At 39.9% G+C, this 19,396-nt stretch overlaps 1 protein-coding gene across 2 annotated transcripts; it reads right to left on the bottom strand.

The window, feature by feature from the left end:
- Positions 1–7,332: 7,332 nt before the first annotated feature.
- On the bottom strand, positions 7,333–19,056 carry LOC135452723 (dipeptidase 2-like). 2 transcript variants are annotated; one of them, XM_064723102.1, is made up of 11 exons: positions 18,835–19,056; positions 16,933–17,216; positions 16,027–16,153; positions 15,418–15,547; positions 14,957–15,098; positions 14,434–14,503; positions 13,765–13,941; positions 13,171–13,258; positions 12,508–12,583; positions 10,749–10,884; positions 7,333–9,498 (listed from the first exon to the last, which is right to left on the bottom strand). In XM_064723102.1, exons 2-11 carry the CDS (start codon positions 17,064–17,066, stop codon positions 9,313–9,315), a joined length of 1,266 nt encoding a protein of 421 aa, XP_064579172.1. In that variant the 5' UTR covers positions 17,067–17,216; positions 18,835–19,056; the 3' UTR covers positions 7,333–9,312. The 2 variants fall into 2 exon arrangements, with proteins under 2 accessions (XP_064579172.1, XP_064579173.1); XM_064723103.1 differs by lacking the exon at positions 18,835–19,056 and having other exon boundaries at positions 15,418–15,521; positions 16,933–17,072.
- Positions 19,057–19,396: the final 340 nt, after the last annotated feature.

Below are 19,396 nucleotides of genomic sequence, written 5' to 3'. Positions count from 1 at the left end.
CTGCAGGAGGATGCAAAGCTTGGAGCAGAGCCAGGGGCTGAGGCTGGACCTTTCCTGTGCTGCCACCTTACCCCCAGCTTTCTGAATAAGTCCTGCCTTTCTGCCAAAGCACCCCCCAGGTCACTGACAGGAAGAAAAATTTGTAATGAGCAGGGGAGAGACAAACATGAGGGAGAATGCTTTGTTCACGAGAACTGACTAATAAGTCTGCTTTTAATTAGTTGGGGTTTGAAATGAACGTGAAGGATCCATGCTGTGGAGCGACTGCTGCCAAGGGGGTGCAGGTCTCTCAGTTCACTTAGCACAGGGCTGCTGGTGGACCACCTCTGGGGCAAGTCAGGGTAATTCCACCTCTTGGTATTGATCAGACAGGTGGAAACACTTCTAAGACTCCTGTGCTTTCATATAACCTACATTTTACTTTTGACACTTAGCTCTGTTCGTGGAAGAAAGGATCTTCATGTGGCCATGTGTTTCTCTGTAAAACAGCCTTATCAGTTTTGGAGGAGATTTTAAAAAAAGAACAGAATTGCCTCTGTTGAAAACTAGTTTCTTGAAGACTTAGGTTGAGATTTTTTTTCCCGGTAACCCTAAAATGAGCATGTTTGTAAATGTGATCGCCTGAGATCTATAAAGTTTTACTTGCAATTTCTCTGAACAAGCAATAATTTTATCCCCCAGAGGAAAGTAGAACAATGGGCCAAAAAGTAGCATTTTCTGTTTTACCCTCTATGGTTGAATTACATTTCATTAGTGTTCATTTAAAGTTTGACCTTACAAGATAAACCCCACCAAAAACCAGGAAAATTAATTGATAGGGGACAAATAATTTTATATAGAAAAGGGGCAAGATGCTAATTCATCATTAAGCATGTTTGTTCATGTTCAGTCTTCTTTCCACTTTTCCACTTTATAAAGCTTTTGAGTGAAAGTGTCTGCTCTAAGTAAGCTGGCCTAGAAAAAGGAGGCAGGGACTGCAAGAAATAAGTCTCCAAAGTTAATGTTTTTGGAGTCCTGCTTATTCAGGAAGAAGCATTAAAATGGGTGTTTCCCTCTCATAGCACTTTGGAAAGCAGATATGGCAAGGATACACTGCTCTTTAGGTACCAAAACTGCATCTAAGCCATCACAGAACATTTTAATTTCATAGAATCAGTGGTACTGAAATTGTAACCCATGAGCAGAAAAAGTTAAAAAAAATTTAGGCTCATGCACATGTACCAGCAACTCCCTTCTGTGGAATGGAAGCGATATCCGAAAGCCTTAGCAGAGAATTGAGCCCTAGGAAACCATTCAAGTCTATTGAAGCAACAATATTTCTTTTGTCTAAGGACAAGGGTCCTTTACTGACTTGCAGAAAGACTGTATTTAGAGATGAGAAGTTATCTACCCAGATCAACTCTGTTCAGCATCTGGTTTTTAAGAGACCACAATTCAACCTGGACAATTATCTTTTTCTAAGGTTAATAAGTGACTGTTACTCTGAATGGTATGAGGGGCTCTCAAAAGTTGCCTGATATGAATGTGATACTGAAATGAAACTCGATGATCTACTGTACTACAGTATTTACCTGAAAATAACACTGCTACCTTCTCATTAAATAAAAGGGATGAAAATTACCTGTTTTTTACAAAGCTAAATAGAATTTGGGGTTATGGTTTCATATAGGTACAGACTGGTCAATTAAAACAAAAAGCAGAGACAATAATTTTAATTTCCTCTTTTTTTTTTTTTAATTTTTCTACACACCCCACTCCAATATCAACAGAGAAAAACTACACTTCTAGGAAAAAAGCCTGGTGGTTTCACAGCAAAAAAAAAAAAAAAGGAGTTCAGCTCTGCAGAATCTTATTAGAAGAGAAAAGGTCTGTATTTTCAGTAGTCTAGTTTACATTTACAGCATCACTGAAATCAGCAGCCTAAAGATCAGCAAATCCATCATCTCCCCTCTGATACACAACCAGGAACTGCTTTTAAATTGGTACTAACTGCAAATCATGCAATCAAAGGCACAGTTCAGTTCTTCATTAGTAAGCCACTGGATATTTGTGAGCCACCTTAAGCAGGTAAAGCTTCCAGCTGAAGGGTCAGTGCCCTTGCACAGTAAAAACTGTGTTGTTCAAAGGCTGTGTGAGAAACTCTGAGCCTTCCAGAAGGGCAGTTTAGTCAACTGCTGGGAAGCCTGATAGAAATCCTCAGGGCAGGCAAGTGAGGTCAAGTTTGCCTTGAGCACTTCTGACTGCAGGGGTGTGATGGGGTTCACAGGGGTCTGAGGATGAGGGGAGAGATGAGAATGTTGATTCCATGTTTCAGAAGGCTTGATTTATTATTTTATGATATATATTATATTAAAACTATACTAAAAGAACAGAAGAAAGGATTTCATCAGAAGGCTAGCTAAGAATAGAAAAATAATCATAACAAAGGCTTGTGACTGACCGAGACAATCTGGACAGCTGGGCTGTGATTGGCCATTAATTAGAAACAACCATATGAGACCAATCACAGATGCACCTGTTGCATTCCACAGCAGCAGATAACCATTGTTTACATTTTGTTCCTGAGGCCTCTCAGCTTTTCAGGAGAAAAAACCCTAAGGAAAGGATTTTTCATAAAACATGTCTGTGACATCGGTGCCCACCTCTGCAGCACTATAAAAGGAGCTTGGCTTCCAGAGCCCAGCACGAGCAGGGGCTGCACACATGCCCAGCTGCCAGGCAGGCTCTGTGTGCAGGGGTTCATCCCTCCCCTGCAGGCAGCACTCAGAGGTTCCCCAGGAGGGAATTACCATGGGTGTTTGTTGGTCCTTCCCAGGGTTCAGCCCTCACAAGGGGTGTGGTGCACACATGGGGAGCCCTGGTTCAGCTCTGGGGGGTTGGTGACTTCCAGACTTGCAACGTGGGATGTTAACCTCAGTCAAACAACAAAAAGCAGCAGCATTTCAATTCCCTGTTAGAGCAAGTGATTTCCCATTTGTTTAAAGGATAAACACAGCATCTGAAACTCTGTTTGAGGACAGCTTTTCTTATATTTTATTTTTCCTGAATTTCATGGGGAGATATCTAATTTTAAGTAGTTTTGTTGTTTCTAAAGTTTAGTTTTTCGTTTTTTCTAGGAGAATCAAGACCAAGTGAAAAGTATCATCTGTAGAAATAAGTCATTACACTGCAATTCAGATATATTTTCTAATTCATCTCTAACATTATGTTGCCCCTAACACAGCAGGGAATCTGTAGCTGTTATTCATTGGTTTGAAAGATTTTTCCCACTAGAGCGGGACCTGGGTGACAAATGGCCAAGAGCTGACCATCAGAAATAGAATAACAAAACAAAATTCACCTCTGCCAAGGCATAGTTTCCCAGGGCATCAGGCTTGGCAGGAATTCTGCCAGTTCATGGCCAGCATTTCACCAGAGTGAACTTTGGTTTTCAGCACATTCCTGCTTCTCCACGTGTGAGGATCACACCAGAGCAGGCTGCAGTGGCAGCCTGGCTGTGAAGGTTTCCCACTCATACAGAGCAGCATCCATGGCAAGGACAGGAAGAGATCCTTTGGAGAGGCCCACGACAGGAGCATCCATGTAATAAATGCTTTTGGGAGATGCAATGTGCAATCCTCCATGGGCCATTTCCAGGAGAAAAGTGGGGCAAGGAAAGGCCACACTGAGCCAGACAGGAGCTCTTGCTAAAGACAACTGGAAATTTTGCTATTCTGCTAGAAAACATATCACAGCTTAAACATTAAAAGACCACAAGAGGACACTATGGTGCTACTTACCTTCAAAGTTTATTTATTTTAAGGAACTTCTGCTTCACTTGTATAATTATTTATAACTGTATTTGATGCACAGACTAGCCATTTCTACAAAAAACCTTGATCTCATCTTTAGACACTGAAGAGTTGCTTAGTCTTTGAGATGCCATTTCTTTCCTACTCACCCAGGTTCTGCACATTCAAATAAGAACAACTATATCAAGGTTTTCTACAACAAACTTGTTAAATGTGGCAGTAATTTTTAGTGTAAAATAAAGATGCTGGAAAAAAATACTACTCTGTGGATCAATTTTCAGATCAGTTGCATTTTTAGCATGGGTAGATTTGTCATGGTCTATTTAATTTTTAATAAAGGGCTCAGAGAGGAAACTGAGCACAGACCTAGACAAGATTCTTGAGATGCTGAGTTTATCTACAGGAGGAAACTCAGGAAGATTAATCCAAATCCAAAGTTCTATTAAACTTTATTCTAATGTTTGTATTCCAGACTAAAGAGACCTTCTTTTGATTTGTGTGATGAAACTTGTATTAGCTTCAGTTTTAATCTCACTTAGTTTGATCTTTGTTTTGTTTCTCAGCAGCAACCCTCAGAGGAACCTGAATTCTTGTTTCCTGGACTTTATATTTTCCTTTAATGGCAGAATTGATAAAGGAAATGTTTTATGAAAACAGATAGACCCAGTGCTGAGAAAGGGCTTCAGAGGAAAATATCCATTATACAGAGGAAAGAATCATCTTAATGGAGTTTAAAAAACAATCTGGGGAGAAGAATTAAGTGCCCTCTCATTTGAGTTCTGATTGTTGGGGCCAGAGCCTTAATTAGAAGCAGCCTCATTTTTCTGTTGTAAGATAAATGCTGAACTTTGTTTACTTAGCTTGGGTTTTTTTTCCCCTCCACTATTTGTTGTCTCATGACAGAGAAGCAACTGAACCAAGTCCAATACCTCTCTGAGTCACAGTTTTTGGAAAGAAGGGTTTGTTGTTGCTTTTGTTTGCAAACAAAACAAAAAGTCATAATGGAGTTATAAATAAACATGAATGTGAGGAACTTTTTCCATTTCTCTGGTGTCAGAAGATTAAAAAAGGATGATTATAATACTGGCAAATAGCCATTCCCATGTCAAGTTGTTCTGTGTAGATGTAAGGCTTCTAGGTAAGATAGCAAGACAAAAAATGAAGACCAGAAAAAAAAAAGAAAAGAAAAAAAAAGAGAAAAAGATAATTCTTGAACCACTGAATCAAGTCTTCCAGAAAAGTCCAAGCAGGGTTATCCAGGACCACACTCTGCCCTGGAAATGGTTCAGAAGATCAACTAAAATACTGCTCTGGGTCTGCAAATTAAATCCAACAAGTCTTAAGAGCACATAAAAGCCACTATTAGTGGGAAGAATCTTCTGGTTATTTAATTCTTTTGTAGTTTAATCATGTTATGTTTTCAGAATTTGAAGCAATTTGATCACTTCCATATGTATAAATCCAGAGAAGAGCAAACAGGACTGCTGCTTTCAATAGCAAATGGAAGAAATCCAAGTTGCTGCAGTCTCACTCTGGTTTTTCACTCCTCCCCTCCCCAGACCATGAGCATGGTTAACCCAATCTCTGACACCATCAGCGGGAATCTCATCCCTTGAAGGAGAAAAGTTTTCTGCAAGAGCAGCTGGCTGAACCAGCTTAGACAAACACCAGTGCTGTGTCCAGGAATGGGGACACAACCTGGAGCCAGGACAGAGCAGGGCAGCAGGCACAGCCGGCTCTGAGGAGATGCTGGGGCCCTGCTCCTCATCCCACAGCCCAAGGGATGCAACAGCTGGCTTGGCAAAGCTGGTTCTGTGGGGCAGATGCTCACTGAACCTTGGGTGTAAAATAAAAAGTTTATAAACTCATATGCATATAGGTGGTTAGATTTAATGCACAGTGTTTGCTGACCTGGAAACAGAAATATGCTGGCATGTTGCTTGAGAAACTCAATGAGATGCAATGGAGGAATGTAGGTGTTCAGCAGAGCTGAGTACTTTGGATCCAATGTAAAACATCCAGGAGTCCTTGCATGGCCCAGACAAGTCACCTGCAGGTGGAAGTTTGGTGCAGGAGCTGAACTGCTCAAATATTGGGTGACAGAACTGTCATGTGTGTCAGACCAGCAGCAGACTTCGGAGGCTTGGTTTCTAGCACCACTTGCCCAGATGGGACAACTCAGAAGTGATTTATTTCTGTGGATGCTACAGTCCATTAGTCAGGGAAAGGATAGTACTGGGGGAAGGGCCCTGGCACCAGCCTTTTAGAACCAAATCAATAGTCTGCATCAATATTATCCCTGTAGTTCTTGGCTGCTCATATCACATACATAAAAGCATGAGCTTTTGATTGTTTAAGGTGCCTTCAACTTTGGATCTTTTGAAAATCAGCCTAAGGTGCTTCATAGTACGTAGATTTTGAGATTTACAGAAATATTAATAAATATTTTCAGAATTCATGTTTGCACAACTCATTATTTAGAAGAGGTAAGTCATGACTTGCATTCTTTCAGAGCTTATTACAAAGTTTGCATCTCAATTACATCTGGAACTTCACTGATACCAGCAGCCATAATAGAATCTGTCAGCTGAACTTGAATGCATTTTGAATTACCAATGCAAATGAGTGTTATTAATTGGGGCAGGGCAAAGGCATTCAATTGCAGCATGAATCATCCTCCCATTGGGAGGCAGAAAACAGGGTACAATCATTTTGTGCTTGAGTTGTTACAAATGCAAAGTTGTGAAGACTACAAGTTGCTCTCAGGGCTGGAGACACTGGCACCAGAGTGAAGGGTCACTAGTTTTTCTGAGAACAGTCACAGCTGCACCTAACTTGTTTTACTTTTGAAATTAATTTCTAATAAGAAGCCTTCCTACCATGCTTCAAGTTGTGTGGTTTTGATCATTTAAGAAAAATAAATTAGCTGCAGATATTAAATAAGCTAGATAATGTGGATCATCAGTGCACAAAATTTCATCTGTTGGTTTTGCCTTCTGATTTTGTTTCTCACAAGCAGCTTATTTGAAGCCTTCTGAATTAACATTGTAACTGGTAATGGAAAAGGGGCATTGAGATCACAAATATGTGAGAAGTGCTGTGAGGCAGAGGTTATCCTAACCCTGATGCAGGAACCCCACCTGGTTCCCTTTTTGTCTTGTTCTCCGTGCCCTGACAGCTGGAGCGGGGATTTGCTGCAGGTAAATGTCCTCATGGGCTCACTGCAGTGACTCATCCCTTCCCATGGGCACTGGCTGGGATGGCTTTAGCAGGATCTGAATTTAGATGAGGCTGACTGCCTACATGCAGGATTAAACCTCCTTGAATTTCAAGCAGGGGCTTGAAGGGCAGCCCTTCCCTTTGTCATTGACCCAGAGCCCTCATGTTACTCTGGCCTTCTTTCTGCCACAGGAGTTGTGAGGTTCTTCCAGGGTCTCATGGGCCTCTGAACATCTACACTCTTTTGTGAGATTACACCAGTATCCTTACACAATTTTAAACAATATTTTATTGAAATTGCATGTCTCTGTTTTGCCACAAGGTTACAAATTACTCGTTGCACAGTCAACAAACAAGTGGAATACATTATAGATGATGTCATAGAAAAGTATTTTATGTATCTTTAAGAAAAGGAATATATATTTTTAGTCCATGCTGTAGTATGGGAAGGTAAAAAAGTAAAAATTAGCAGGCAGTAAAATGACAGCACAGTATAAAGAAAACTGCTGGAAGGAATAAAGAAACATCTTACATTTTGTGTAATGAAGCAAATATCAGAGCCCTAGTTCTGAGAAAAGAGACCATGTATGGAAGTTTTCCAATGAACCTATTAGAAGTGCTGATGGGAATTAAATGTTTGCCATATTGAATTAATGATTTTACCAGTAAAACCAGTTCTCATTACAGTCAAGCAATATCAGGGAGGCCAGACTTCTGAAATAGTAATTCCCCTTTCTACACGCATATCCAGGATCAGTATTTATTGAGAAACTATTCTTTTAAAGTTGGCTTCTGTGGAATTAGATTGTTTCCCATGATTTGTAAACAATTCGGTAACATATAGAAGTATAGTTAGAATATATTTATCAAGGAGATCATCTTATCAAAAAAATTAATGAAGCTTAATTTTGAAGCTGTTAAAGAACAGAGTCCTTCCAGAAACCCTGCTTGTACACAAAGTACAGAAATGGATGGTAGGAACAGTCTCAAATTCCTCTAGAAAAAAGCCTAATGTGCTGTTTTTTCATCCTATTCATGCTCAGCCTTCTCTTGTTGTTAAATACTTTGTGTGTTTACAAATGCTTTCCTTAGATCAATTACAGGGCTTTTATTCTACACTAAGTCTAAATTCTGTAGATGTCATATTAGTAAATAAAAAATGGTATCATAAAATCACCATTAACAGCAAGAGTCATGGGAAAGCATTTACCAGCAAGCACTGGGAACTGACCAGACAAAGATGTGCTGCTGCTGCCATCTTATAATTTCATTATAAATCTCAGTATTTTTGACGAAAATGTCAGTTTTGAGCCTAAGAAGAGCAGGCCTATTTCAATATATGCTCTTGTGTATTTCAAAATGTATTCCACAGGCCAAAACAGCAGATTTAAAATAAAAAGATCTCTGTCTAATTTCGTGTCTATGAATCCACTGGCCATGGTCTGATTTTAGCCAGCTAGAATAGAAATGAAATAATAAAACATGTTATTGATAAGGATAATTGTTTAAATGTCAAAAAGATTTCCACAATCCTGTTACTAGCCAGAATTCCTGCTTTGTCCTGACTAGTTCTTGTTCCCATCATCATGAAAATGCTGCAAAGTTCTCCTCAAATTATAGAAAAGTATCTACAGCATTGCCTGCACCTGAATGTAGAGATCTGCCTCTACCCTTCAGTAATTGTCCAGTTGCCCTCTGTCCTGGTCAGGGTTCAAAAATAAGAGTTTAGTGCTGCAGGATGGGTTTCTAAAACTAGTTGTAGGCATGCAGTTCAAGTTGGAATAGGCTTGTCACTCATCTTGTCATCTTAAAAAACAAAACAAAACCCCAAGCAAACCGAAAAAGCACTTTTCTCCATATGGCAGGGGTTGGTCTTCTCTGAGCCATCAGCTATTGATGGAAACTGTATGATTTAACAAGAAGCAATATTTGAAAACTACTTGGCACAGATGTCTTAATCATAATTTCTAGTTCCTGTGTGAAACTGCTGTTCTGGACTCATCTTTATTCCACAATATGAGTACCAAAACCATGCATAGAGTATTACAGATTTTATTCTTTAAATGTGAATATTTTCCATTAACAATGTTGCTCCTGGTCCAGTCAAGGTGATACAGAATTTATCAGTTCAAATTCTAAACCCTTTTGCTTCATCATTTATAATTTACATGACTTTTCAAATATGCAGATGAATTTATAGAAATTATGTTTAAAATTTATAATAGTCTTCTGCTAACAAATCACAGAAAGATAAGTAGCTGCATTGCAGGGTATTCCAAAAACCTCTCTGGACTCCACAAGCTTATGATACATAATACAGCATTAAACATGATACAAGTGTCAGGATGAAAGGCTGTGCCACAGAGGGAAATCCAAAGGACCTGGATGGCTGAGGCTGAGGCTTATGTAGGTCTAGGCGACAGGAGTGTTTTGTTTCTTGCAGAATTTCACTTTCACCTACGCCCATTACTGCAAAATTGTTCCGCACCTACAAAAATTCAAAAGTTTGTCCCAGAAAGCCAGACTGGCACAACAGCAAAATCTTTATGCAGCTAGCAAATTCAATGCTATTTACCCAACTCAATCTGTATTGCAAAACCACATCTGAGTGTGAGGAAATCAATATTATTATTCTGCTGTTTGCATTCCTATGAAGCACTTCCCAGAATTCAGCACATTACAGGCAGGAGTCACAGGTCTGGCTGCTCTTTGTCTTGGCTCTCTCCACATATGGAGAACACAAACTCATGAACTTTCTTCCCTGAAAGGAGCTCTCAAGAGCTTCTCACTCTCAAGACAGAACTTCAACATCTCTAATTAGATGGGAAAAAAACATTATTAAATCCCACAGATTGGTTAGGAGAGGTGAATTTGAGCCTCTTCATAATGTCAGTCTGCCACACAGTGAGGTCAGCATTATGGAGATATTTTGGCAGGTTAACTGGAATAGTTCAAATTTCACTAATTTGAGTTCATCCAACATGCCCGAAAAAGACAAGTGGAAGAAAGGTCCCTGTGAAATATCTGTTGTCTATAAGGCTTTGTGTGTAATATCTACTTACCTATCCCTGCCAATAAAAGCAGTAGGAGGCAAGCAGTCTGGAAGTTTCAGCAGAGTAATTTGTAAAAGTTACCTTTGAGGGGACCCTACTCTTATGCAGTCTCCTTCCCTCCTCTCCTCCCTCATCCTTCTGGATTAAAATTTACCATTTACACTTAAAGCTCATTGGGATCTAGTTGTTATGTTTATGGCTTGTTAGTGGCATGGCCATGGCAGAGGCCTTTTGAACAGCAGCCCAGTCCCATGACAAGAATTAAATTGATTTGCAGGAGTCAACATTCCTTGCTGCCCCAGCGAGCACGGCCAGACTGCGATGCTGGTACATCCGCAGCTTCTCCAAACCATGAAGTGATTCCATTTAGAAGTCACTGATGTGTACTTATCAGATTACTGCAGAGAAAAAAACTTCCAAAGAGCTTTGTCTGCTCTCCCTAGTTTTCCTTTATGCTGCTAACGCTCTCTTGCCATCTTGGTTTCTTTCCCAGCGTTTGGATTTACTGAATTAGGTGCTTACATTCCCTCTCTCATTGAACAAAAAAACCTCTCCAAAAAAAACCACATAAAATGGGGAAAAAAAAACAAATAAAAAACCCACCCAAAAAATACACAATAAAACACCAACAGTTCATCTTTCCCTCTTGGTAAGAATCAAGATTCAGTTTGGATTTAAATCTTACATTTTCTACTTCCCTGAAGACACGGAGAAAGTTCTCCCTTAAGACTCCTTTCAGTTCAGTTTCATTCCATCCTCTTCTAAGAAGTTCCTCTATCAAAGAAGGGTATTTGGAGACATCTTCCAATCCCTCGGGAAAGCTGTTGGCAAAAGTCACACAAGAACATTCAAAACACATCACTGGCAAATTGGAGAAAAAGGGTTTTAATTAGTCTTTTGCACATATTGACTTTTGAAGTGAGCTGACTTTGGACCCAATTCTTTCTCTGGGAATTCAGCTGACAAACAGAAACAGGACTGGGACACAACAAAAGTGTTTTTCTTCACATAGGTCCCAATAAACAGAACGCAACTGGAATGAAGATGCACTTCTATAGAGGCAAAATAAGAGCATAGGAGGCTACAAGAACAAAAGGGGAAAAAATAACCAGAAATTAATGTATATGGTAATCCACACTTCCCATCAGGACTTCAGAGTAAGAGGAAACAGCTGCATCACAGATGAAGTTGGGGCAATCCACTCATGTAACTGAGAACAAAAGGAAACCTACAAACACATTATGAGGTCTGGAGTTGGAGGCAATTTTGTGAACTCTGTTGTTTACAAACTATTTACAAAAAATACCCCAATTAGAATAATAATATTAGTTTGGATTAAGCCAATTGTTTAGGCAGTGGAAAGAAACCTATTCAGAGCCCTCTACTGAAGAAATTACAAAAAAGTAAAACCGATCTATGCCTTGTGCTAATTCTTGTCAGAATAAAAAGAATGTAGAAATAAAAAGGCTGCAAAACCTGCATTAAACAGCTGGTTTAAATTGTATTTCCATGAGACTTTGATGTTGTTTTGAGATGACTAATATTTTTGTTACTCTTCTGTTCCATGAAGGTATGGTGATCAGCATATCTAAAAAATCTGTGGCAGTACTAGCAGGAATTAGGACCTCAACAACTCCACCACCAATTTAACTGGTGGTCTTTGAGAAAATTCATGATAAAATGTGTCCTTTTCTTGCAAACTATGTTTTTATTTTGAACATAATAATTTCAGAGCTATGATATCATGGGAGCTGACAGAATGGGTTTTTGTTTGTACTTCACAGATGGGGGCCTGACTCTGACTTTCATTCCCAAGCAGGCCTGACTCCAGGAGAAAACGAAAAAAGAAAAAGGAGATAATGATTTAACAGAAAGATAAAAAGAAAAAAAAGTTTAAGGTTGCAGCAGCAAACACCACCCAACCTGCATTTGTTTCCTGTGCTGTAACTGCAGTGGTCCAGGAGAGGAGAGGTTTTGTGGTAGGCTGCTCACCAGGCTCTGCTTGCCTGAAACACTTCCCAAAACCAGGAGTGATTTCACAGCACCCAAACTCTCTGGGCTTTCCCCAAGGAGAGTGGAGGAAAGAGTTTTGCAGTGCCTCTCGGGACTGAACCATTTACCATATAAAGGTTCAGGCAGCTTTTCTGTCATTCATCTGTGGCTTTTGGAGAAAAACAACCTCTGTGACTGGTTTTGTGTGCCCAAACCACCACCTAGAGCACGTGGCTTCAGAGTTCAGAGGGCATGAGGATGCATCTGTAGCACTGCTTCATGCAGTTCTAAAAAGGAATGATTGTGCCTCTCTCTCATAAAACTTGTGTTACTGCTCACTGCAAGATAATCTCATACCAGTTTTTTTAGTCTGCCTTCTTTTCTTTCCTTAAATGAACCAAAACCCACATAATTTAAGGAGCAGATGTCAATGTTTGTACAACTTTACTCACCGTTCCACTCCATCATAGTCACCACCAATTCCTATTGATTCTGAGCCTGCAACTTCCTTTATATGGTCAAAATGATCTGAAAGAAAATATCAAGAAAACAACATCTAAGCACCTAACAAAAAAAAGAATATTACAGTTCACACATATTGGCACTGGGTAACAGCTCTCCTTAATAGTGGGTTCTTGATAAAATCCTTTTTTAAAAGGTCCAAATACTCCCCATCAGGCAGCAACCTTCAAAATAACAGCTACACTGGCAAAATGCAAATGAGGAAAGAGACATGAGCATCACAGTGCATTCATTCCTAACAAGCAGCCCAATTACACCAATAGAATTTTCATTATCCATTACACACCTCTGTTTCCCACTCTTAATTACATAGGCTTAAGGTGTTTTCCAGAAAGTAACAACTACTTTGGGATTAATGGTTGTTGGCTCTGTTTGTGAGCATTGTGTCCTCCAGCTACACACACATCTTGTACCTCTTGTTATTGTTTAATGAGTATTAGCTCAGAAAGTACCTAGAGCTGGGCTAAGGTGTGGAGGGAAAAAATAAGCAGTGTAATTTACACAGCCTTGAAAACAATGCATGCCCTAGGATATTCACAGAATTTATACAAATTTGTAGAACCCATAAAAATTAAAGTATATAAACATCAAACCTGCAAGGGTAGAAATATTAACAACTTTTCTGCCACAGGCCAGTACATCTGCATTGAAAGACACCATGATAATTCCTTTGTTCTTTTTCTGAAAGATATGAAGAGACAGGTGATGAGTGAGCACTCGTGCCCTGCAAACTTCGTGGGCATCTTATGCAGAATCTTCTACACCCATCCACCAGTGAGAACAGCAACACTAAGTCAAAGTTCAGATGGCAACACAAGGCTTTGCCTCCCTGTCCTTTCCCCTGGGTTCATTTTACTTTCATGCAGACTGAATCAGCAGAAGTGCAGTGACTACATCCAACAAACTCAACCAGAATTCCAAAGTATTTGCAAAGATTTCATTTCTGTAGTGAAAGGCTAAACACAACCCAAAGAAAATTCCTCAGAAGCAATTGTAAGCTGCTGTTCAAGGATCTGCTTCTAAATTAAATTCAGGAATGAGGAGGTGGAAAGTAAACATCATGATTTGAATGCACGTTAACTGCAGCCCATCCAATCATTGCCATTAAAACAAAAAAACAAAACCCCCAAGAAGTAAAGCCAACAAATTCCTTCCTCCAAAAACAAACCCAAGAACATATCACTCACCAGTTCCTGGAGGATATCATCAGGAACATTTCTTGAGTGGTTACAAACAGAAAATGCTGCAGAGTGGCTGAAAATTACTGGTGCTTTTGAGATGTTGAGTGCAGCCTTTACAGTGGAGTATGAGGTGTGAGATAAATCTATCAGCATACCCAGGCGATTCATCTCCTTTACCACTTCCTAAAACAGATGTACAGACAACAGTGTCAGTATTAAGTTTCCTGAAAGGAAGCTGTTTGGCTGGTATATGGAAACAGATAGATTAATTCTGCAGCTGTCAGCTAGTCACAAACATGCTGTGCCTGTAGTGGTTGCTATGTACCTATTAATTAATTAGTGATTTAGTCACTCAAAATTACCCAGCATGCTCAAAACTTAGAAAACTTAATCAATCTATAATAAGTCATTGGTAGTGTTTTTCACATCTTACTGCTTGCACATATGAATTCATACATCTAATCTGTATTTAAACAATTGTAATTAAATCTAACACTTCTTTTACCCTAAGAAACATCACAGGAAATTTGGTTTGACTAAATCCTGGTCACCTCCTAACTATCAAGAACTTCCAGTAATTAATTTTTAATGTCAGTTTGCTTTTGAGAAGACAAGGCCAGAAGTTGTTAGTTGCATGACAGATTGCCCAGATTAGCATTTGAAAGAGATCCTTACTTGGCCAAATGCAGTCAGACCAATAACACTAGGATAAAAGTTGTGTATTCCTTTAGATGATGATTCAGACCTTAAAAATGGGGAGTGAGGGAGAAGAAACATTTTATTATTCTGGAGAATACAGTATCAGCAGCTGAAAACTGTTGCACTACACAAAAGAAAAATTTCTACAATGTCACATAGCCCCACAAAAGTGGGAATAATGAGCTACGTAACAGGAATCTTGTTCAGGCAGTGCTTTTTATGTTCTTAACGGCTTTCAGGTTACTAATGTTGATTTTTGTGAAGGAATTTTAGACAATCAGATTCTCAAGTGCCTGAGTTATGATCATAACAAGCACTACATAATGGATGTAGTCTCCCACCACATACATAGAAAACTATTTATCCCCAAAACCTATCACCTTGAATTGGTTCAAAGTCTTTCACAGGATAAGTTTGTGTCTGAATCCACAGTTTTCCCATCATGCAGCTGCCACTCCTTTGCATTAGACAGTCACACAAAAATATGCACAATAGTTACCAGGGAGTGTTGCAGGTGTGTGTTAGAGTCATGTAACGAACCCCCAAGTCGTAGTACATCCTCAGTGCTGCCAGGCTGCTGTCAATGGAGTGGCCACCTTCTATTCCAATCAAACATGCAATCTTTCTACTGTCAGAGATACCTGGAAAACACAGAGGGAGATACTTCCTAAGTAATTCCATGACAGATAAGAAGCCAGCAGTACCAAGCAACGATTGTCTGTGTAAATTGGAGGCAATAATAAAGACATTTTCATAGAATTGGAGCTTACAGAGTACATGTTTATATGGCAAATTTTCTCATGACTGTAATGGACCAGGGCTGTGCACAGTCAGTGGCTGTGGTTCAGAGGAAATGTTGAAGTTACTCTTTAAAGCAGGACAGCTTGTTTGCTTGCATCTCTCTGAACACACCTCCTGTGATCACATTTAAAAAAATTCCTTTACAAGAAGGAGCTTCACCTTGGGAAGTCATCACAAGCTCCAGCTCTTCGTAGCTGTTGCACATCCTCTTGACAACATCGATCTGCTCTAAGGTCAGGCGCACAGCATCCTTGTTCTGAGCGCTGCAAAGAACATACACTGACCAAAACTGAAAGAGACATTGACAAGTGAACCAGGTAACTTGTGTTTTGACTTGGAAACTTCTGTTTGCTCATAGTTCAGGAGCACAGACCAAAATAACTTCCTGCAGTTTACAAGGGAGTTGCCACTACAGCTTTTTCCCCAAAGAACGGGTTAAGACGCAAGGTAAGAGCACCCACTTCAGACAAATAAGCAGCCACTCCAAATTAAGGCCTCCTGATACACTCAGCTACTCCACAGCACATGCAGGAAAGCAAGTATAAGCTTCCTTTAATTTATATATCACAAAACATATGCTGCTGTTTTGACTAAGAGTACCTGAATTATAAAACCCAAACTTTTGAAACACAGCTATCATGAAAGAGTGTTTGTGGCTTTTCAATTATATTATTTTTTTCTTTTTCAACATAAAGAACCAAAATCAGGGCTAGGAACCAAGCAAATGTAGAAATATGCTCTGAGCCCCACCACCACAGCAGTACATACCTGAGCTCCCACATAACCAGCCTGAAGTTTTACAAGGTTTGTGTGGGTCCTGTTGAGTTCTCTTAAGTTGACTCCACTGATTTTATTTTGGTAAAGTATTCTCAGCTGCAGTACAAAGTCATTGTGGCTAGAATGGAAAACAAACAGGGCTTGTGATAGAAATAAGTCGTTCCCTTTCTAACCCAAGTGTAATTTCTTCCACTGTTTGGAGTCCCTTAGACCATTAATTGCCAATAATCCTTCCAGCAATAGATGCCTAAAAGTCTCTCTTCTTTTCTGCTTCTCCCCCAGTCCCACCAGTGATCAGGTTGGGGGTGTACAGTAAGTTGGGAATGGACACAGCTGAGACAGTTGACCCCAGCTGGCCAAAGGATATTCCAGACCATATGCTCATCATATAAACCTTGGGAGAAGAAGGAAAGCAGGGGACATTCAGAATCCTGATGTTTATCTTTCTAAGAAAATGTTATATGTGATGGAGCCTTGCTTCCTGGGGATGGCTGAGCGCCTTAGTCATGGGAAGAATTAATGCCTTGTCTTGCTTTGTTTGTGCATAGCTTTTGCTTTCCTTATTAAGCTATCTGTGTCTCAACTCACAAGTTTTCTCACTTTTCTGATCCTCTCCTTCATCCCACCAGAGCGACAAGTTTATAAGGGCTGTGTGGGGCTCAGTTGCCAGGTGGGGTTAAACTGTGACTGCTGGCCAGAAACTCAAACAGTGTTTAGGGTAACAAATCCTACATTAAATACCCTCTGAACCCAAATTCCTTCCCAATGTGTCACTGCAGTGGTAGCTCAGTGCTGTGTGCTCATAACAGCCCATGTCTCTGCTAATCTGACATTTCAGCATTTCCTCCACCCTTGTCAGACTCACAAAGAGGATTTCATTGCATGTATTTTATATACCCATCAATCAAACGTGCATCTTGCATCAGCTCAATGGCTCTTTCTCTCATTGATTTCTCGCAGTTGAATGGCACAATATCAGAAAAGAACATCAGCAGCCACAACAACTTTGCCATATTTCTCTTCTTTTCCATTTTCCAGTGGAAAAAGTGCTAGAGCTCAGGGATACCACAGTTGTTCACTGATGACAATGAAACAGCAAAATTTCCAGTCTGCAGAGACTGTAGGCTTAACAGTGCAGGCAGAGCTGAATGCTCCTCCTTCTGTTAAGGCTGCTGTGAATTCTGGAGGAGGAAAGAAAAAAACCAAAGAAACTGTAGTAAACAGAAGGGAAAGTAGCATTAGAAACTCTGAAACTGCTACATTCTCCTACAGATTTTAGGTTCTCTGGCTATTTGTGCTCTTGCACATATGACCTCTCCATAAACTCTGCTGCTGCCACCAGCTCAGAGTTGAAGGGAACCAACTGCTCAGTCAGAACTGTAGCTGAGCCTGCTACACCCTGGGCTCACAGCTCCCAAAAACAGCTTCCAAAACAGCAGGAGAAGATAGGTTTTTTTCGTTATGTTAACTTGCTTGTTCTCTTTCTGTGGGAAATGTCACACTGAAATGAGCACAGAAACTGTTTTCTGAGAAAGTTGAGAAGTGAACTTAAACCACACAGAACATCAGATGGGATGAAAGGAGCAGTGATTGCTAGAAACAAAACCATCCTCAAAATCCTTCCTCTAATAGCAGTACAGTCTTAGAATAAAAGTTTTTCTTCCATAAATATGCATCAGAAATATACATGCATTGTGAGACCCAAAAACTTTAGTGGAACAGCACTACTACAAAACCATAAAGTTTAGAGAGCAATCAGAAGCTATTTCTTTTCTGCTCTGTTGCAACCATAGAGATTTCCCTCAAATGTCAAAGCACAAATACAGACTTACCCTTTTACCGCAAAGGCAGACTTTGTTACCACAGGGAAAAAAGTCTTTGTATCTCTAATCTAGAAAATGTTAAATTTGTTTGTGGCAGCTCAGCATGTGAAATGTTAAAAAGACAAGGTCAAAAAACTGCCTAAGCAGAAGAACTCTGAGAAGTTAGTACCACAAAGGCAAATTAGTTTCTGTGGACATGTTTTGGTTGCAAATTCCTCAAGCCAAAACACAGGACAGATCTGCAGCCTGAATCTCTAGAGCTCTGCCAGATCCTGACAAAAGGACTGTAAAGGAAAATCTAAGATTTTATAACTTATTATCTGCTCTGGCCTCATGTACACATTGAAGTTCATATAACATGTCAGTTCAAACTGCTTAATAAAAATGTAGCAAACCTTTTTCACACAATAAAACTGTTCTGAGGCTATAAAAACTGATACACAGTGTAGATTTTGGTCCAAATATTTACAATTTTTTTCTATGAATTCAACAGCAATTTTCAGGAAGATTTTTCAGCAGGAACTAAGTGTTCTTCCAGTGGTTTGACTGCTAAAATAAATTATTTTCTTCTATACATTACCAAATAATCTTTCTGTGTATGTGTACAAAAATGCAGTTCTTTGTTGCTACAAGAATTTTCTGTCAATTTGCTATATCAAATTATCTTCTCCGTTTCATGCAAAATATTCTTTATACTTTGACAGTAAGACTCATTTGCTTTTGAAACTGTTTAGGTATAAAAAAAGACTCATAATTAAATCATCATTCAGAGATCAGTACTTGAAAATTGAAGGAGTATTGCAAGCACTACACAAAATTAAGAAGATGGTATTTTAGCATCCCTGTTTAAACAACATTTTAAATACAAAACCCACAGAGCTTTTTCCCATGCTGACTGAGCAGAGCTGAGAAGAGGAAGCTGAAATAAGATTTATAGCTTTTCTTTGTTTCTCTAGAGCCTCCTTGGAGCAGTTACCTTCTCCAGCCGAGCCGAAATCCACATTCCGCTGTGCTGGATCCGGCAGCTAAAGCTGGGCACTGGAACTGCCTGGCATCCCAGCAGCAACAAGAAACCTCCCGTGCTCCTTTAGCTCATGCCACAGGCTGCACACACAGCAGGCATTTGGAAATTGCCACTTAGTGAGATGCAAGGTCTGTGCAGAGCTCTCAGCTCAGCTACACCCACGGGGGAGCCCCACAAGGCTTCTGCTGTGCCTTGTTAAAAACCCAACGTTTCCTCCCTCTCGTGGCAGCCTGGCTGTGCAGTCCACAGTGCCTCTGTTCCCTAGCAGATGGTGTGTTAAAGTCACTGCTTGTGTGGTTCAGAAACAGGCGCCTCTCACCACTGAATAATTTAGGTTGGAGGGGTTTTTGGAGGGTGTCATCTAGTCCAGCCACCTGGGCCCAGGTAAGGTAACTCCAAAGTTAGGTCAGGCTGCTCAGGACCTCATTCAGGGGAAGATTTGATATCTTCTATGAAAAAGAACATAGAACTTTTCCAGACCCCTGTTCTAGGGCTTGCTTATTCACATTGACTA

This window comes from Zonotrichia leucophrys, chromosome 11 (assembly GCF_028769735.1).
Source record: "Zonotrichia leucophrys gambelii isolate GWCS_2022_RI chromosome 11, RI_Zleu_2.0, whole genome shotgun sequence".
NCBI lineage: Eukaryota > Metazoa > Chordata > Aves > Passeriformes > Passerellidae > Zonotrichia > Zonotrichia leucophrys.
The sequence above is the reverse complement of the archived record's forward strand: the minus strand, read 5'-3'. Positions and strand labels throughout refer to the sequence as shown.